General features: G+C 45.3%; 1 protein-coding gene across 7 annotated transcripts in view; it reads left to right on the top strand.

Annotated features, from left to right (window-relative positions):
* Positions 1–21919, top strand: part of lama2 (laminin, alpha 2) — a 254248-nt gene that overhangs the window by 124161 nt on the left and 108168 nt on the right. For all 7 annotated transcript variants that reach the window (XM_083790714.1, XM_083790710.1, XM_083790709.1 and 4 more), the window contains 6 exons: positions 1410–1621; positions 1721–1832; positions 3145–3258; positions 11123–11250; positions 13327–13413; positions 21524–21735. In XM_083790714.1, the coding sequence (XP_083646840.1) occupies positions 1410–1621; positions 1721–1832; positions 3145–3258; positions 11123–11250; positions 13327–13413; positions 21524–21735 (865 nt within the window). The remainder of the gene's footprint in view (positions 1–1409; positions 1622–1720; positions 1833–3144; positions 3259–11122; positions 11251–13326; positions 13414–21523; positions 21736–21919) is intronic.

Raw genomic sequence — 21919 nt, 5'->3', positions numbered from 1 at the left:
ACCCAGGTGTGGAATGCCCTTACCCCCTCCCTCAAAAAATGTAGATCACTTACATATTTTAAAACAGGCCTGAAAATCCAACTTTCAGCATGCCCAAGGGAAAGGAAATGATCACTTATCCCTTAAAGAGGTGATAACCCCCCCCCCCCCCTTCCTTTTTTCCGACTCTGTTTAATTCTTTCCTGTAACTTTTTCCTGTAATTTTTTCCTACACAGCGGAGAACACTGGACCAAATTTAGAACGACGTCCCTCTGCACTGTGTTATTGGTTAGCAAAATCATCATCATCATTTTTCAACCACGGTCGCGTGCGTGTGTGTCTTTCTCAGTGTGTATAGGTTCAAGTGGCGAGTATGCCTCAAGTAGCGGGTATCCAATTTACAGAGGGACACACATACACACACAATTGCCGAAGCATTGGCTTTTGCACAGTGCTATTTGTTCACAGGGAAAAGAAAAGTGTGGTTAGCAGTAAAGTTGTGTGTGTTGTGCTGTGTCTGCCTCTCTGTCCGTCACTCTGGGCTTAGTGGGCTAAGCTGTGCTCCTTTCAATTTGGTCTGATGATCAAAACGTGCGGCCTCGCTGGCGAGGCACAAAAACAGAAAAATGACGACAGGACACATTTGAGGAGAACACTGGGAGATAATTGGAATTGAAACACAATAGTGACAATAATGTACAGTACTCTGGGCATTTCCATGGCCTTTCTCTCTCTCCCCCCCCCTCTCTCTCTCCTCTTTTGGTACTCTTGCTCTCTCTTACTCTCTGCATACGGTATCTTCGTCTCGTTCTGCCCCCCCTCTCTCTTTCAATTAGTTTTCATTTAAAGGTTTATTGGCATGATGAGATAGCCCTGTGTGTGTGTGTGTGTGTGTGTGTGTGTGTGTGTGTGTGTGTGTGTGTGTGTGCGTGTGTGCGTGTGCGTGTGTGCGTGCGTGTGCGCGTGCGTGTGCGCGTATGCGTGTGTGCGTGCATGTCGTCTCCGCTCCATCAGTAGTTGTCACTCTGCATTAGTGGCTACATGCCATCGATTGCTCACAGCTCTGCGTCAGAGCGCCAGGCAGACAGAGAGCTTGGGGGGGGGGGGGGGGGGGGGGGGGTCCACCAAATGTCAATGGCAGAACTGCAGTTCATTAGCTAATGACAGATCATTGCTTCTCAATTGTTCCTTAATAAGTGGGATATGACTGCCTTTCTCGTGCCAGGAGGCCGATTTTCAGGGATATTTTCGGAGACAATCGACCTCTCAGAATAGATTGAATTATAGTGAATAGGGGGGGGGGGGGATCTAGTGCTGCAGGATAAAGAGAGGACGGAGGGGAAAAAAGGGTTTGGGGTGGCAGTCATACTCTCTCTTTCATACAACAAAACTTTCTTCCATCTCTCTCTCTCTCTCTGTGTGTGCTAAGGGAGGCGGGATGAAGATGACTGAGGGCCACTTCGGCCAGCCGGTGTACCCGTCCTCTCCGAGCGCCAATGGCGTCACCCTCCTGCCGGAGAACTTCCTGGTCGCCGAGACGGGCCGGCCAATCAGTCGCAGGGATTTCTTGTCCGCGTTGGCCAACGTGAGCAGAGTGCTGGTCAGGGCTTCCTACAGCACGGAGACAAGCGCTGTGTACAGGTAGCTTGCGGAAACACACGCAGGCATGCACACACACACACACACACAGAGACACTTTGATACCAATATTTGTACCAATTTATGTGTGTTTGTGTTTAGGCTCCATACATTTTCTATGGAGTTGTCCGGGTCATCTGTGAGAGGAGAGAAGAGCGCGTTGGCTGTAGAAATGTGTTCCTGTCCTCCTGGATACGCTGGGACCTCCTGTGAAGTACGCAAGCTCACATGGGCACACATGCACGCACACACATGAAAATCCCAGTGTTCATTTTACTCTGAAGAGTATACAAATGGAACCAAATGGACCCGCCATGCCATTTGGTTATATCCGTTGAATGTATAGCCGATGAATGTTGCTGACCACCGTGCTGACCATGGGAGATAAACTTGGACAGAAAGGAGGCGAGGTCGCACAACTCATAGTCACGATGCAAATACTTAATTTTAATAACGGGTATTACCATGTATAAGGTAAGGTATTTGCATTGTGACTACGAGCTGCGCCTTGGTATTATGATGCTGATATGATGATACGGTACATGTATGTATCTGGCCGGTTCCGTGGCCAGATACATCATTGTGGCAGTGCTTGGTGCGAAAACGTTTGAGGGACTACTGATTTAGAATTCATTTGTAGAATCGTCCCCAGGTCTTAATGGGTTAAGCTGATTAAAGAGGTCAGACCCAGGTTTTCAAGGCCAAACCAAACCAGCTGTGACAAAGAGTTGCACTATAGGCACAACATTAAAGGTCCACTCAGCAGAGCAAAAATAGCATGACTAACAGTATATGACTGTATGATCTGTGTGCTGCAGCTGTGATATCATTAGTCTAGTCTCAGCTCGTATATATATATACCATGTATATACCATGCGTTCTATACATAGACTGTAAAAAAAATAGAAGCTGTGACGTCACCCATTGTTTGAAAACGGGTCTGTAGAAACCATCTTGGATTCCCTGAATGAACCAGAAAACAAATGCAATTGGGTGGAAGGGCAGAGAGGGTGGGTCTCCACTCGACCAGTAGAAGCAAACCGTCTTTATAATTAATTTGAAAATGAATGGGAGCATAATTTAAAAAAACAAATACATTAATTAAATTAGTAAAAGAAAATAGTATTTATAAAAATATAGCCACACCCTGTAGGCCATTAAGATCTGCAGCGTTTTCATTACTTCTGCACTGGCTTAATTTCATGATCGAAAGCTTGCCACCTCGTTCTATACCACCCACACACACATACACGCACGCGCGCACGCATGCACGCACGCACGCACACACACACACACACACACACATGCGCATGCGCATGCAAGCATGTGCACGTCACTTTCTTAGAGTGTCAGTGAGGTGCTAGAAGAGGTTAGGCTAATGAATGACTTCACACTGGAATAGTTTTAAGATACACATATATAACTGTGTGTGTGTGTGTGTGTGTGTGTGTGTGTGTGTGTGTGTGTGTGTGTTTGTGTGTGCGCGTGTGTGTGTGTGTGTGTGTGCGTGCGTGCGTGTGTTTCAGTTGTGTATTCCTGGGTACCGGAGGGTCAACGGTACTCTGTATAATGGTATGTGTGAAGCTTGCCACTGCCATGGACACGCTACAGAATGTCACGAGGTGACTGGACACTGCCTGGTAAGAAGCTGCTGTTTATAAATAATCACTAGCACAATGCCTTAATGATCTGTCACCACTTCGGTGCTCTCTTGGCTTAAAATGTGTCATCTCTACATAATGACACCCATTACGAGGATTCGCATGTACTCTGAACACTTACAGAACACTCTTAGTAAATGGTCACTACAATTCCTGTTCATATTTTGAATCAGAGGAAGCACATTTCACTAGTAAAGAAAGACCAGGCCTTCAAACAATGCATACTTTTAGGTTGTATATTTATTGAATGCGAAATAGAAGAGGTTAAACCATCAATTTGGGAAATGTTTTCAAAAACATGCTTGAGAGCAATGTTTAGCTGTAAATGACATGGTATGTTTGTTTACATGGCTGTCATGTTGGATACGGCACTAAATTCACGCAGCGCAGCAGGTGCTCTGAGAGCCTTTGATTAGACAGCGGTCTGTTATAGAGCTGCTCGGTCTTTATCAATAAATAACACACTGCTTAATTCAGAGATTGGCCAATCAGAACCAAACATTCCACCAAGCTGTGTAAACATGGATTAATCAGATCAGCAGGGGAGATGACACTTTGTTACCAGCTAAATGGTAAATGGTGCATTTATATAGCGCCTTTATCCAAGGTACTTTACATAGATTGTGCATTACATTCACACACACATTCATACACCGACTGCAGCGGAAACCATCCAAGGCACCAGCCAGCACATCAGGAGCAAATAGGGGTTCAGAGTCTTGCTCAAGGACACTTTGACACTAACTCTGGGGGAGCCCAGGTTTGAACTGGCAACCCTTGTGGTTTCCATCCAGCCACTCTACCCCTGAGCCACCGCCGCCCAGAAATTATGCCAGCTGTCGTCTGTTCTTCCTGAACATACCTTGTTCCAACTCTATACACAGTAGTCCAGTGGTTCTTTTTCATGTCAAGGACCCCCAAGATTAGCCCGCGGACGCCCTGCTCTAGCAGTGATTTTCAAATATTTTCATTTCAAGGACCCCCCAGTTTGATATGCAACAGGCTACGGACTCCCATTTAATGGCATTTCTATCTCTGAGACCCCAATTTATATTGTAAAATCAATGTTAATTTAACTCTGAGAGTGGAACCAAATGGATTCCATTTGTACACTCTCAGAGTTACAGACCCATAAGGGTCCATTATCATTTAGCTGGGGACCCCCTGGAAAACTCTCAAAGACCCCTGGGGGTCCCCGGAGCCCACTTTGGGAACCACTGCAGTAGTCAACCTGATTAGGCCTAAAAAAAAAGAACTTTGGTTTCCGATTGGCTGTCATCTTTGGGCTGAGTAGGTAGGGAATTTATTTTATTTTATTTTATTTTTTTATTTTTCGTGGGAAGGATGGGTAGCAAGGAATTTATTTTATTTTATTTTTATTTTTTTTCGATGGGTAGCATGGGTGGGCTGAGTAGGTAGGGAATTTATTTTATTTTATTTTTTTTTCTTTTTTTTCCTACGGCAATGATGGATAGGCTTCTTTTTTAATAACTTCAATATTTGCCTGAAATACCATCTTTTAAATAATGAATGGTTCAAGTACACATAACACTGTATGCCTACAGCTAAACATTTGAAAACTTTGAATAGAATGTCCACACACTGGTTGAATACTTTAGAGTTTTAATTCAACTCCAAACCAAAGTAAAGTGCTGCATCACTCACATACCAAAAATAAATACAAATGTAAAAAAAAATCTTCAAGTAATAAAGCTGAAACATGAACTTGTGTTTTGAAGCAGAGAGCTACTGGCTATCCCTGGATCAAACAAATTAACTTAAACCAACCAATGGCATGAGGAGTTGGAAAACCAAGAATACTGACTGGTGAATGAATTATACCATGATTTGAAAATAATAAAACATTTTACCCCAGGGTATGAGATGAGCTCAATTCAGAATGAGGAGCTTTAACAATTAAGTCCATTCTAAATACTGATAGTATGCAGCTTAAAAGTGAATAGTGTTAGAACGGTGGTTGGTCAAACAGATTAGAACGGTGGTTGTTGAACTTGCTACCGCTGTCTGGCCTCTGGTTTGCGAAACAAATTAATTGCTTAGTGTTCAGCATCAAAGTATATAACTTAAATTAACTTGCCATATGCTTAAATGTTCTATACGCCCATCGATTAATCCGCAATAGCTCGTTTTGGAAGCGTCGGTCTCGTTGAACCCAGCTGGGTGAATAACCTAAATCAACGTCACCACGGTAAATGCTCCATATAACTATGAAAGCGCTAATGTTAATGTTCACTGCATACACGTAATATAGTTGACCAAGCAATGTTACAGTCCACTGTAGGCTACAGCTATTTGGTTTCCAAATCGTAGCGCTGTAGACTACAGCAATTTAATTTCCGCATCGCAGCGCAGTGCGCCTCATGTGTGCCCAAAAGAACAGATCTGCAAGCTGTCGACACGCAATCGAGCGGCATGTTGATAGTTTGTATGTCTGTTATTTTGGTTAGGCAACGCACATTACGCGTGGTATGTGGGTTTGAGAGGCAATGATTAATGTAGGCCTACAGTAGCCTAGTAGATTATAGCCAAGTTGACAGTTGTCATAATATTGTATAGCTCTGTTCTGGACTGTTGCACAACGTTAGCCAACGGTGAATGATGAAAAAGTTGCACTTTGTTAACGAGGACAGTATTGGACATGCTGCGTCACTTCAGACGATCGCTGCTACTTTGATTCAAAGATGTTTACTCACCCCTGGAAATCGCTGGAAACCATTAGAATGTTGGAAATGGAACGTGAGTTACAACCTCAAGTAGCCTACCATGCACCTCGAGATGACGCATTCCAAAACATTTGCGCACGTGATATTTTAGACGAAAGAAAACTTTATTTCGACTTTGCGCGTCCCGATGGTCTCATCAAAGAGAATTTTAATGATCAAAGACCTTTTTGGTCTTGAGTCGGTCGTATTCTGAGCTTTTTTTTTTTTTTTTTTTTTTTTCCACCAAATGCCAATAAAATAATATGAGTCGCGCATATTTAATAGAGTCGGTCGGCAACCGGAAACCAAAGTTTTTTTTTGTTAGGCCTTAGACTTTAACAGTTGGTTTAACTTGTAGCCTTGTTGACATTGGGCTGCACTTACTGACCCTAACCCTAACCCTAACCCAACCCTGATATTGTTATGATGACCCTGGCATATAAACTGTCACAGTGAGCGAGCTGTGTACGTCAAACAACTTTGGAAACTTGGATGCCAAATAAAACACAATTGTTGCGGATAGTTTTGTAAAAATCCTCGGCTGAGGAGACTCTTGAGTTTACCAGGACACAAAGGAACCAAGACACTGAGTGGAAAACAGCAGGACCTTCACACACACACACACACACACACACACACACACACACACACACACACACACACACACACACACACACACACACACACACACACACACACACACACACACACACACACACACACACGGCATGTCCCCATCCATACACATTGGTGTGTGGTTGATAGATGCAGACAGATACATAGAACACACTGTGGAAGACAGTCAAGCAGATGCACATAGACAGGACACACACACATGACTACACAAACAAATGGACACACACATGAAAGGTACAAGCATTGTACATGCACACAGACATGAACACACACATACACAAACACATGGGGGGGGGTACACACAGATTCATACGTGTTGACAGGCAGGTAGACAGAGCTACAGACACTCCCTCCCTGAGGACTGTTTTCTCTGGCTAGTGGAGTGGATGAATGATGCCACAGTCCTTGGTTAAAGCTGTGCGTGCGTCTGTGTGTGTGCGCACAAGTGTGTGTGTGTGTGTGTGTGTGTGTGTGTGTGTGTGTGCGCGCGCGCGTGTGCATGTGCGTGCACGTGTGTGTGTGTGTGCGCATGTATACATGTTCATGGGTGGGTGTATGAGAGAGAGGAAGGGTGTCAGGATGTATCTCAGCAATGAGCATAAATTTGATCTGGAAAGGAAGTGGAAAGCAACTGACGCACACGCACGCACAAACAAACACACACACACACACACACACACACACACACACACACACACACACACACACACAAACACAAACACACACACACACACACACAGTGAGTCAGGATAGACAGTGATTTAAAGTGACATTCTGACCAGTGGCCTTCTTCCACTAAATAAACAATCTACACTGAGATGTATTGTCGCTACTCGAAAAATGTCCCTTAAGGCATTTGGCCGACCCCTCCCAACTGTCCCCACCACCTTTGAGTGTAATCTGTATTGATTTTGTGTAGATGTAAGCAGCAATGTACAGTAGCTTTATTTCTGAAAAGCAGAAGTCATTAGAGAATGTGTTATGAATGCAGAATGTTATTTATTTATGAAAGCATTTGTTTGAATTGAATGGATTATTGCCAGAGCAGGCAGTTATAAACAATGTCAGTTATTCCATTCCTCCTCATCTCCCACAATAACAACGTTAATGCTGCTGGTTCTCTGTCCCCTGGAGAAGGTTGTGTTGGACTGGCCCATGATGGAACTGAAACTGGTTCACTGTCCCCTGGAGAAGGTTGTGTTGGACTGGCCCATGATGGAACTGAAACTGGTTCTCTGTCCCCTGGAGAAGACTGTGTTGGACTGGCCCATGATGGAACTGGTTCTCTGTCCCCTGGAGAAGGTTGTGTTGGACTGGCCCATGATGGAACTGGTTCTCTGTCCCCTGGAGAAGGTTGTGTTGGACTGGCCCATGATGGAACTGGTTCTCTGTCCCCTGGAGAAGGTTGTGTTGGACTGGCCCATGATGGAACTGGTTCTCTGTCCCCTGGAGAAGGTTGTGTTGGACTGGCCCATGATGGAACTGGTTCTCTGTCCCCTGGAGAAGGCTGTGTTGGACTGGCCCATGATGGAACTGGTTCTCTGTCCCCTGGAGAAGGTTGTGTTGGACTGGCCCATGATGGAACTGGTTCTCTGTCCCCTGGAGAAGGCTGTGTTGGACTGGCCCATGATGGAACTGAAACTGGTTCTCTGTCCCCTGGAGAAGGTTGTGTTGGACTGGCCCATGATGGAACTGGTTCTCTGTCCCCTGGAGAAGGTTGTGTTGGACTGGCCCATGATGGAACTGAAACTGGTTCTCTGTCCCCTGGAGAAGGTTGTGTTGGACTGGCCCATGATGGAACTGAAACTGAGGCGGTGGTGATGGGAATGGAAAAAATCTTTCTTTTCACTAAAACGTTTTGCCGTCGACATTGTCCATCCAGTGTCTGACGGAACATCCTGTGTGATTGGTCGGACACTTGGTGTGCTCGTGACATCATTGTATTTCTATGCAGTCTGTCAGCAACCTACCATGTACAGTACGTACTGTATATGTACTGTTGTGAAGAAAGACTGTGGATAATGCCGTGCATGCCGTTTGCGTCGTCGCTTATTGCTGTTCCACACAGTCTACTGTAGTGTCTAGTTTGCACATTACATGGAGGCCGTTGGTCCGTCGGTATTGCCATTTGGCCCTACACACCTCAGGGTCATATGAGACACACACGGGTGGTTTGAGACCGAACGGTTGGACAGGGAGAAATGTTAGAATAGATACAGTAAATATATAAAAGCTACAACAGACAACCACATGGCAATTAATTAATGGAGCACACACTTTATCCACCGTCTGCTGCCAGAAATGCCGAAATGATCGAGACAAATTCTGTCAAAGCATGTCGGAGATTGAAAATAAAGACCAGGCAAAGCCAATGAGATAGAAGGGTTGTTGCATCAATGACAAACGGTACGTTTGTTGGCCGATGGAGTGAACGGGCATGGCTCTTAATGCATCATAAAGCACCATGCTGTGAGCTTGTAGATCCATTATTTTGGCAACATTTTTGCCTGTTATGACATGCCCAGGATAGGGACGCTATTAGGGCATTTTAAAATAGTTCAAATAGCCGCTCACAAAAGTTTAATTATTTTCAAATGTTTTTCAAAATAATAAAATATGGCAAATACATTTAGTCTCGCAGGTTGCCACATTGGTATATTCTCACTTATAAAGCCATTCTTGGTAATCTCCATTTACATTTGTTCTAAATTTTAACTTGTCCAAAACTCTCTCAACCTCAGATCAAATGCTTGTCGGGCCACCAACAAAATCTGAGGCTGGAAAAAAAGCCTTGCTTATTTCGGACCCTAGTATGAATGACCTACAGACCAGACTCAAACTGGCTGCTTTGATTCCCCTATCCATCCATCCATCCATCCATCTATCTTCAACCGCTTATCCGTAGTCGGGTCGCGGGGACAACAGCTCCACCAGAGTGCTCCAGAGCAACATTAGTGATTCCCCTAGTGAGCTTTAAAAGGATTGCCATGGGCACACTTCCCAAACACTGCGTCTACTTTAACGCATAGCAAATGTTCTCTTGCTTTTTAGTTTACTAGCAAATTTTGTTGCTTAATTTTTATTTAGTAGTCTTTATTGGTTGCGTTAACGTTCCTGTTCTCCCTTTGAGCTTCTTCGATAGTGGGTACTGTATTTATGAGCATTGTATGTTTGTCCTGTTTTTTGTCGTGTGTTTATTGTTACTGGCAGAGCTGTCTGTGTCACTTATTTTGCTTTACACTTGTAAAAGAGACTTCAGTCTCAATGTGGTTTTTACAGGTTAAATAAAGGTAAAAACTAAAAGAAAAGGCATAAGGGGAAAGGCACTGCGCAACATTAGAGCCCTAATGGGTTCATGAGGTTAAACTATAGCTGGTGTACGACGCACTGCAGCATCCCGGTTTGATGTCAATAATAACTCCCGGCCCTTCCCACAATGCAATGTGGACATGTCCCCTCCATCCCAAGCCTGGCACTGAAGGCTATTTTATACTCTGTGGAACAAGCCTGTCATACAGCAGAAATGTCATTATTTCATAACGGATGTCATGTTCCCATCAGCCAGGTCCTGGAACAGTGACTCAGAGCTTCTGACAGTCCCCGGTACTGAGGGAACGTACAGTACAATGAGATGGAGTGCTAGCTTTGTGGAATAGACTTGTGGAATTAACACAAATGCCAGAGTAGCCAGGAACATGTTTGATTGGGATATAACTGTAATAGGTGTATGGGCAAGCGAGATAGAAGATACATTTAGATGGATGTTTTTCTAAAGTACAGTAGGCATCTCCTTGGTTAAACAATCTGGTGTACATCAGAATAAATGGTCAGATACAGTTGGTACTGTAAAGTTAAAGTTGTGGTGGGGCAGATTACAATATCACTTCAGTGTCAACTTCATCCGTCCAACACAGAGGATTGTACTATTTATTTATCAGAGCCACCGCTGTGTGAGGAGGAGGCAGTACTGGACGCATGATCACCTCTGAATGCTGCACATTCACTGTATTACACAGCCTGCTGAAGCATACCGTACATACTGTAAGAGCAACACTACATGCCGTAATACTGGTCTCTATACTGCCTCCCCCTGGCCAGCCGGGGCGCCTGATGGAGGGGAAAGGAACTGGTTGGAATAACGTGTTCCTTCTACGCGCTACGTCCAACCGGTGAAGCCTGTCAGATGAAAAGAAGTGGCTTGGACCCGTGCATAGATGGAAGCATGAGGTCAGTCTGTTGCTCTATGCAGGTTGGCAGAGGGAGTGTAGCCCCCAGGATTACATTCCATAATTGACACTGGGTGAAAAACATGGGTTACAAAAAGAAAAGAAAAGATAAAAGAGCAACACCAGACACTCAGTCAGGGGTGACATGGGCAGCACCTGTAATCTCTGGTCTGGAACACACAGTAGCATAACGTGAAAGCCGATGTGTTCCTTTATAGCAGGCTTGATCTATTGCTCTCTCCCCCTGCTTCTCACCAGGCCTGTTCTCACCACACAGCCGGCCCCCACTGTGACACCTGCCTACCTGGTTACTATGGCGACGCCACCCGCGGGTCCGACGTGGACTGTCAGCCCTGCGCCTGCCCGCTGAGTCTGCCTGGCAACAAGTAGGTCTCCACGACGACGGGGCCCGGTGGCACCGCGACAACGACCGTCTGAGACGACGTCTTAATCAACTAACTCAATCTATCACTCCTAACCCCCCTGGTGGTGTTCCTTCTCTCTCTCTCTCTCTCTCTCTCTCTCTCTCTCTCTCTCTCTCTCTCTCTCTCTCTCTCTCTCTCTCTCTCACCCCATGCCCTCTTCCTTTCTAACCCCAATCTCCTGCTCTCTATGTGCTCTCAGTAATTTTCCTGCACTTATCTATTTTCTGTCCCACCATACTCCTGTCCTGTCCCCTCCTCTCCTGTCCTCTATTCACCCTGCATCTCTCTTCTCTTCTCTTCTCTTCTCTTCTCTTCTCTTCTCTTCTCTTCTCTTCTCTTCTCTTCTCTTCTCTTCTCTTCTCTTCTCTTCTCTCCTCTCCTCTCCTCTCCTCTCCTCTCCTCTCCTCTCTCTATGGTTTTAATCACATTCTTCATAAACAGTGGCATATCTAGTACCATCTCTGTGGGTGTGGGTTGTAATGCTTTAATTCTGCAGAGGGTGAAGATGTGCAACTCAATACAGAAGACAGTGGCGTAGAGCAAAGTACAACACAATGAACCAATCGCTATTAGTCACGCTGGAAGGTCGTTCCCCAAATGGCCAGAGAGGGACACTATACAGTATACAGGGGCACGCACGCACGCACGAGCGCACACACACACACGCACACACACGCACACACACACACACACACACACACACACACAGACACACACACACACAGGCAGCAGCAGCTGAGAATTTCAACATGCTCGTCATTTCCGAAAAATGCCAGAGCCACTAATAGAGAGCTAAAGAAAGACACCCCTCTCTCTCTGTCAACTCTCTCTTTCTCTATCGCCTCCCTTCCTCTTTACCTCCCGCTAACCCAAGTAATAATAGCATTGATGTCCCTTACTTTTCCAAGTCCCCTTAAAATAGTTAGCCAGTCTCAGTCTTCTGTACAGCCAGTCAGTCAGCCAGTCAGGCAGGCAGGCAGGCAGGCAGGCAGGCAGTCAGCCAGCCAGCCAGCAGGTCAGCCAGCCAGCAGGCCTATCAGTCAGTCCATCAGTGGGTAGTACAGCTGTAACAGTTAAATATACACCACTTCCACCCATCAGCATCATCATCATCTCAGTCCTACAGTATGTCTAAGCCCCCTCTTTAAAATATTTAATCTCACAGATTGATGTCTGATCTGGCCGGAGGCGCCAAACTGACAGCAGTCTTGTGTCTGGCTGTTGTGCTGCTGTAGTCCTCCTGTTCAAGTGCCACAAACTCATTTCATTACAGCATTACAGCAATTAAGACAGTTACCACGTTCAATCTGGCATCACTATTCTAGGCTAACAAATATAGGCAGGAAATTCTAGGCAAAGAGAAATAGAAAGGCGATATGACACATTGTGAGCTTGTAGATTGTTTATTTTCGCTGTCAAGTACCGGTACTGTATATAGGATTCAAGTGTTTTACAAGTAATCAATCAATCAATGTCAAGCAATCAATACATGTTTCAGTCAGTGTGACTGTCATTCAACTGGCCAGTCAGCCAACCAGTTGGCCACTGATGAGTCATACTGTTTACCAAAGGCTAAAGTCGGGCGGCCGGCCAGTCAGTAAACTGACCATCTGTTAGCCGGCCTTCCATTCATCGAGTGTGTCAGTTCAAACAGCAGCCGTTCAGCCAGTCAGTCAGTCAGTCAGTCAGACAGGCAACCTGACTCTATCCTATCTATAGTTTGGGTTGGTGGGAGAGGCAAAAACTCTCACACTGTCCCTGTGTCTCTCTGTCTCTCTCACTTCATTCAGTGTGCAACAGTTCGGAGGTATTTTCAGGTCCAGGACTGTGTGTGTGTGTATGATTGGGAACAAGAGGTGTGTGTGTGGGCCCAGGTGACAGTAGAATGATGGCCCTGACTCGTGTCTCTCCTGTCTTCCTTCTCCTTGTCGTTGTCCTCCCTCTCTCATCCCTGGGACAACGCTATCGCCTCCAACAACAACAACAACAACAACGGCTACAACTTCCACAACAACTTCACCGGGGCAACCATGGTAGTTTCAGCCCTACCTGTCACCTAGGCGATGAAGGAGAGTTGCTGTGCGACCGGTGTCAGCCTGGATACTCGGGACCACGATGTGACAGGTAAAACTGGGATGCACACACGCACGCACACACGGAACTGAAATACACATACTGTACAGTCCACACTGGTGGCACAGGGCAACAGTGGCTCAGGAGGCAGAGCATGTTGTCTGGGAATTCATGCAACCTTTGTTTATTTTCTCTAAAATACATTGAGGGCAGAGCCTTATAATTTTCAACGATGCCGAGATTACAGAAGGTATAACACAACAGAGTAATAACATTGAAATAAGAACAGCAGGATAAAACAAGTTATGTTTTGTGAAACAAAAAAAAACAGATCATGTAAACGATAATGAAGAGACACTAATGCAGTGTTGTTTTTGGCAGCAAATTTCTATTTTAGTTTTAGTCATAGTCTCTTGAATATTTTTCACTTAGTTTTAGTCACATTTTAGTCACCTGGAATGTTCTAGTGTTTAGTCTAGTTTTAGTCGACTAAATGTCATGATTTTAGTCGACTAAATCAACAGGCCTTGATGTCATTGTAATGACATATTTTACACTTTGGTTGCATGCTGAAAATAGCAGATATACAATCTCACAACGCGGTGCAGCGCGACGCGTTGTGAGATTGTATATCTGCTATTTTCAGCATGCAACCCAGCATAAAACTGGATTTCTTGTCCACTAGTCCCTTCCTAACATTTTAGTCTAGTTTTTATACATACTGTATGTGTAATGTAAAGCACTATGAGTGGTCAGGAGACTAGGAAAGCGCTATATACTGTATACTGTCACTGTATACTGTCATACTGTCCATTTAACCACTTAAACCTTAATATTATACTATAATATAATAAGTTGACCACGTTTGTCCCAGGCCTTCTTTTCCCTCACCACCAAATCTCGTCATAAATAGCCAGTCTAAAAGCTCACAGTGCGTTGCATTTGGGACGCGGTGCGAGGTTGTAAATCTGCTATTTTCGTCAAATGCTTTCCTGTATGGCACGCCTGGAATAGGGACGGAAGGGTTTGGTGGTTAACATTATACGCACAAATGTTACACTGTACTTTTGCGTGCACGTGTGTGTGTGTGTGTGTGTGTATGTGTGTGGTACTCTGAGCCCTTTATGTGGACTTAAATCAAACTATATTGGAATTCTTCCAATGGTGGGTAATGCAACAGACCATGACACCCATTAAAACCCACGGTATATATCGTTTTTAAAATACATGTGATTGATCATAGAAAGTTAACTACTGGAAATGAATCAGGCTTACAGTTTTTTTTTTTTTTTTTTTATATTTTCTGGTAGTTGATATTTAGCTTTCAAGCCCACCAGCAACCATCATTTGACATGAAAAGGTTTTGCGCACCACTGATATTTGTTTAATCGGCCTAATGTGTTAATTACTTATTCTAGTTGACATTAGGCTCTGTCAGTATTATGCATACGTTTTGGAGAGTGCTCAGAGCACCCAGCGAATGAATTTCCTTTACCGGTGGCATCCACTGCTTTGTGTTAATGTATGTTAATCGGTCATTCTGTTTTTCTGCCTGAGCACACTGCATACATCTGATGGGCGAAACGCCGTTCTTCCATTGGCCGGGAAGCTTTCCAAGCTGACATTAATGAGAGGTCACCCCGGCAACTAAGCTCATTAAAACATATTAGTAATCATGTGGACGCCTCAAAACGAGTAAATATAGTCTCTCGCCGTGGGACGCAGAATCCATGACACATACTTTAACTCTTGGCATATGGTGACTCAAAGTGTAAATGCAGTCTCTCACCTTCTCTGCGACTCATTAAAACTCACTTGCACTCTTTTCTCTCTGCGTGGGGACCAGAAATGAAACCTTGTCCCATTGTGGGTCCTAACCCAAGAAACTCCATGTTAATACACTACGGCTTGGCTGTTCCATTATTAGCCTGCGCGTCCAGTGTATGTCTCTTGCTTTAACAGTGCTGCTGGCCTCATTTTTTGCCTAATTTACAGTGGACAGAACAGAAGCATGCTGACGATGTTTGTTCGCTACAGCACTTTGAGTGGAATTTAAAACAGCTTTTGCAAAAGAAGCCTACACATCTGACAGTTTCTCAACCGTCTTGTAGAAACAGCAGAAGTCACAACTACTGTGTATACCTGATGCTAGCTTAACCCCTAGGACCCTTTCCTGGGCCCTTTTTTACAGCTATACCAAAACTATTTGCTATATTGTGAGCTTGAAGATCAGCTATTTTCTAGCCCGGAAACAAGAATAATCTGATACAGGGAAAAAGATCCCTGAGGAGATTTCAGTTTTATAAACCTCATTGGAAGACAGAATGACACTCTTGTAGCCATGGGAAATCTGATTGTGTTTCACTCTCCTTGTTCTTTACTGTAGATGTCTTATTATCCCCTAAGAGACTAATCAGGGAGAAGCACAAGTCTTAATTGGTGCCTCTTTTCACAGATCTAGACGGCAAATACTTGGAAAGAAAACACCCAAATGAAAAGGGGAAAAGGAAAACAACCAAATGAAAAGGGGAAAAATAAATCACACTTTGGTGCTTTTGGAGATGCATCTATTGAGTGATCAATAGGCTACCCATCAGTGCAGGGTAACCATACTGTCAGCATGTACTGTCAGCATGTACTGCGTGCGTGTGCGTGTGTGTGTGTGTGTGTGTGTGTGTGTGTGTGTGTGTGTGTGTGTGTGTGTGTGTGTGTGTGTGCGTGTGTGCGTGTGTGCATGTGTGTGTGTGTGGGGGGGTGGGGGGGGGGGTGCGTGCGTGCTGTTCAGACGCCATATGTTGCCAGCTAGTGTGAGGGACACATGAAAAGCACTGATAGTACAAGGAGAAAAGCAGGACATTGCTGTCGGGCAGAAACCTCATATCTCCATATTTCAACTTTTCATGTTGTTGATGTTGTGTTTTTGTAAATGAATGGCCTACTTCGTCATACAAGAATGTCGCACAAAAGTAGTGAAAACAGCCGATTTAGCAGCTCACATCGTTACAAAGAAATAACATTTTTGGACATACAAGGAGAGACAGCGCTTCCTCATTTATAGCTTCCTGCCGAGACGCATGTCACTGAACGCCGCGGCGTTCTAATTGCTGTGCTAACGACGTGATGCTACCTGTTACGTTGCCACCGCACCGCTTTGTTTAATGCCGTGCTGTTGCCGTAGACAATTACAAACTGCAATTTAGGCGTTTAGCAGACACTCCTTAGCCAGAGCGAACAGAACAGAACAAACAAGATTAACCTCCAGACAGTTGGAATGGGGTATGCCCTATATGGAGGAATGCAGCCCAGGCAGCGAATGGTGGTGTTGGAATCCTAGTCGGAAGGGAGGCACAGACGATGGTACTGATCGGCGTTGAACGCATATCAGAAAGAATCCTCACAGCGTCATTCAGGAGGGGAAAGAGGCGTACCACCTATGTAGACGTGCTGCGGTGCAACAGCTTGGCTGACAACACTGCAGAGCTCAGGAACCTGATGTTGGATAGGAAATTGTGGAGGGCAGCGATTCAGGAATCCCGAGTTGGTGTTGGCTAGACCTTACTCTCGCAGCAACTAAGTAACTAACTACTAAGTAAGCAGAGTAAGCTTGGACGGGGACTGCCCATAATTCCGACATCCTTTTACTCCGACTACGTGGCTTCGCGTGCGGTTATAGGGTTAGGCATAGTATTGGGGCGAGTCGGACCAATGCGCAATGTCGGAATAATGCGCCATTGGAAAAATTACACGGCACCAACATAGACTCTACTCTAGACAACAAACAACTGGATTGTTTGTTGACACACACACACACACACACACACACACACACACACACACACAATAATAAGGAGAACGGAAGCTCAGCGGGCTGCAAATACATTCACCTCAGAGCCATGTTGTGACAAGCACCAATAAAACCAAATAAAACGGGGATAAATTGAAATAAAGCGCTGCAGATTGAAAGGAGAATAGGTGACGGAGGGGCAGGGGGAGCGGAGAGAATGGGCAGATGGGAGAGAGAGAGAGAAAATGAGAGAAACAAGGGGGCGGTGGGGGTTCTCCTCAGATTGAAGAGTGAATTGCGGAGAGCAGAAGAGGGGACACATGGGGAGGGGAGGACCGTGACGGAGAGGCTGAGATGGAAGATAGAGAGATAGAGGAATCAAGAGGGGAGATGGAGGGGAAGAGAGAGTGAGAGTCAAGAGCAGCAAACCGTTATTACTACTGACCCTCCTTGATACTCAATACAACTGCTTTATTAGCTCGCTCTCTGGCTGCACTGCTGTGCGTGCGTGCGTACATGCGTGCGTACATGTGTGCGTACATGCGTGCGTACATGTGTGCGTACATGCGTGCGTACATGCGTGCGTACATGTGTGCGTGCGTGAAAGTATTCTTCCAGGCAAGTGGAGAATTGTATGGGCAGCAATCTGAATTGTTGACGTAGGAGGAGCAGAGGATTGGAATAGGAGAATGGACGAGATGTGTGCAGTATAGGAGAGGATAGATAGGGGTACATGCATGTGTGTGTGTGTGTGTGTGTGTGTGTGTGTGTGTGTGTGTGTGTGTGTGTGTGTGTGTGTGTGTGTGTGTGTGTGTGTGTGTGTGTGTGTGTGTGCCCGCAGGCAAAAGGGGCAAGATATGTGCGTGTGTGTGTTTCCTATTTCAAAGTGACTGCAGAGGAAGTAAAGATATTTATAGTGGTGTGTGTGTGTGTGTGTGTGTGTGTGTGTGTGTGTGTGTGTGTGTGTGTGTGTGTGTGTGTGTGTGTGTGACTGTCTAATACAGCCTAATAGTGTATAATGTTATGTAAATAATAATAATATTAATAATTGTGCGTGCGTACGTGTGTGCGTGCGTGAGTGTGTATCGTGTGGGGTCAGAACACCGTGTGGGGTCAGAACACCTGGCACAAGCCATCAACATTAGAGAGAGAGCTCTGGGAGAGACTGAGAGAGAGAGAGAGGGAGAGAGAGAGAGGGAGAGGGAGAGGGAGAGGGGAGGAAGAGGGAGAGGGAGAGAGAGAGGGGAGGGAGAGGGAGAGGGAGAGGGAGAGGGAGAGGGAGAGGGAGAGGGAGAGGGAGAGGGAGAGGGAGAGGGAGAGGGAGAGGGAGAGGGAGAGAGAGAGAGAGAGAGGGAGAGGGAGAGGGAGAGGGAGAGAGAGAGAGGGGAGGGAGAGGGAGAGGGAGAGGGAGAGGAGAGGAGAGGGAGAGGGAGAGGGAGAGGGGAGAGGGAGAGAGAGAAGGAGAGCGAGAGGGGAGGGAGAGAGAGAGAGAGAGGGAGAGAGAGAGATAGATCTAGAGAGGGAGAGAGAGGTGTGGGTAGAACAGTATTTTTAGTGTTATAAATGGGGTGCTGGCGCCAGGCGAGCAGACAGGCAGCCGGACGCTGCCCTTTAGTGTTGTGCCTAAATGGGCTCTTTGGGCTATTATATTCTATATGTTTGGGTTATACAATCACGTTTAAAATAGGGCTTATCTTACAATAAATTCACTGATTCTCTGTACAATTTAGGCATTTAGGCATTACTTTGTAGTGCTATGTCTACATAAAAATGATATAAGTCTACATAAAATGTCGGGGCTGGGCAAGTGCTACGGGCCATGATGGAGTCTGAAGAGGTGGGTTTTCAGACTACGGTGGAAGGTTGGGAGTGAGTCTGTACGTACGTACTATATGTTCGTAATCCACGTATCTCGAGAACCGTTCGACACACACATTGCAGATGAATATTTCCAGTTAATCAAAAAAGTAATCGATGTAATAACCGCCACAAAACATTATAGCTGTCCATGATAGCTGTATGTCCCAATATGCAAATATTACTTTTGCATAGTAAACTTGCATAGTTAGGTAAATGCCCCCAGATTTTGTCAAAATAAAGGCGCTAGAGTGCCCAGCAGATGAGGCAGATTTTACTCCATAAAACCGGGAGGTATAATGTTCCATTACTCGTATTGTCAAGTCTGATCAATCTTTAGAAGGGTTAATATTCCAAACGAGATGCTTTGTTATATGTCAGAAATGAAGACGTTCTGATCAAAACCATGGAGAGATTCAGAGATACAAGGAAGTGAATGCTGCGCGCATAAGGCGTTGCCTGGCAACGGCCACTGTATAGATTTTAGCGATCCGGTTTTATACCATTAAAAATGACCTAAAGACGTCCCCAGACACCCTGGACCTCCTACAGGTGTAATTATAAAGACGTCTGGGGATGTCTTGGGAAAAGATAGTGTTAAATTGTTTCCTTCATGCAGCCAGAAAATAAATCTTTGCTTTTTTGGTCAGGTCTAAAAAGAGAGGCAGGGGTTGGTTACCCACACTGAGGATCAAAGCAGGATGTTGTAATTGTGGGGTCAATACATACTTTTAACAGGTTGAGCTGTCAGGGCCCATTAAAATGGGATGGTTTACGATGAATTGTGTTCCTAAATGTTGATAAAAGACGTGCATGGAAAACGAGAACGTTTTCTATTGAATTTCCCTAGAATCAATACATCCATACAATGCGTGCACTCATACTTGATATGTCAAGCAATCACACTCCCCTCTCACACACACTTATAGCCATTACCAACAGGGCTCATGCATCACAATGTGATGTGATGCCTTGTGAGCTTGCATATCGGCTGTTCTTTTTGGCGTGGGACACTGTTCTACGTCAATGTATAAATTAGACTTTGCAATTGCATTTCTTTGTGCAGTGTAAAGTAACTAAGTACTTACGTACTGTACTTACTCAAGAATTGTAAAATTTTAGGCCCAGGCCGTAGCGTAACGGTCTGGGCACCGGACTGGTAATCCAGTCGCAGTGTGCCGCGGGTTCGACTCCCGGACCCGACACGGCCTTTACTGCATGTCATCCCCCCATCTCTCTCCCGTTTCCTGTCAGCCTACTGTCTGTCCCTTCAAAAATCAATAAAAGGCGTAAGCCGCAAAAAAAATATCTTTAAAAAAAAAAAGAATTGTAAAATTTTGAAGTATTTCCAATGTTCTGTACTTTTACTTATACTCCACTACATCTCAGAGGCAAACATTACTCCACTAGAATTATTTGAAAACTTAACTACTACTAGTTACTTTGCAAAAGTAGTTACAAAACATACATTAACCACTTCAGCCCTATATACATTTTGGCCATTTGAAAATAGCCAATGAGTGCGTTCTACTTTTGGTATTTTAAGTACGTTTTGATAATTATTTTGTACTTTTACTCATGCGGTATTGATACTTTCACGTAAAGTGTCTTTGTACACGCCGCTGCGTCTGTGCACTCCATCACCCAATCTGCAAATCACATTGTTCTCTCTCGCTCTCCCTCTACTCTCTGTCTCTCTCTCACACAGCAGTATCACACACTCAATTAACGAACACTTTACATACTGTGAGACACACACAGACAGATGGGCAGAACGGGAGGGAGAGAGAGAGAGAGAGAGAGAGAGACGTGGAGGAAGGCAGATAACGCTTCGTACAGATAGCATGTAGTCGCTGATAAGAGCACGTAGCGGGAAGGGCTATCTGGATCGCACCCAAACATGAGCTGTGGGACCGCGCACGCTCGCGTGTGTGTGAGAAAGAGATGTGTGTGTGTGACAGCAAGGTTTGCTAGATAAAATATGGCTTAGAAGGGGAACTGATATTGTGTGGGGCTCTGCGCATGTGTGCGTGCGTGCGTGCGTGGGTGTACATTGGTTTCCTGTGAGTTACTTTAATAAGCCTTATTGAAATGTGTTCTACATTTCCTCTCATCTCCTCATCAGCTTAGGGCAGCATTTGGTGTGTGTGTGTGTGTGTGTGTGTGTGTGTGTGTGTGTGTGTGTGTGTGTGTGTGTGTGTGTGTGTGTGTGTGTGTGTGTGTGTGTGTGTGTGTGTGTGTGTGTGTGCGTGGTGTGTGTGTGTGTGTTTGTGTGTGTGTGTGTGTGTGTGTGGGCATTCATTAGCTATGCTGCCAGAGTATAAATCTGTCTCACTCTTTATCTTCCAGACAGATTAAAGGCATGACACTGACATTCAAAATTAATTCTGTGCAATTGCTGGAATTTCGGTGACTGTACTTGATGAGCAGTGTGATGTGCTGCTGGAAGGATCTACTGCTTGCATACATATGTGTGCGCATAGTATGTATTAATTATTCGGTCTCTCTGCTTCCCCCTAGCTGTGGAAATGGCTACTACGGCCAGCCCACCGTGCCGGGAGGCTCCTGTCAACCCTGCGATTGCCATGACAACCTGGACTTAGACACGCCCCGCAGCTGTGATCCAATCACCGGCCAGTGTCTGCGTTGTCGCCAAGGTTACGGGGGTGTGGCTTGTGAGACGTGCTCTGAGGGCTTCTATGGTGACGCCATCAATGCCAAGAACTGCCAGCGTGAGTAGACATCGGACAGAGAAACAGCTTTTGTACAAGCATGTCCAGCGACACACGCGTTCCACACCACCACAGAGTGCCCGGTGTCGAGTCCGTCGGATAGCCGGTTGTCCAGAACACAAAGGCCTCTGCCCGGGCTCTGGCCCCGATCACCCCTATATCTCCATATCCGCATAGACTCCAT

This window comes from Protomyctophum parallelum (genome assembly GCF_964188405.1).
Source record: "Protomyctophum parallelum genome assembly, chromosome: 19".
In the NCBI taxonomy this organism is placed as follows: Eukaryota; Metazoa; Chordata; class Actinopteri; order Myctophiformes; family Myctophidae; genus Protomyctophum; species Protomyctophum parallelum.
This window is presented reverse-complemented; position numbering and strand designations above follow the sequence as displayed.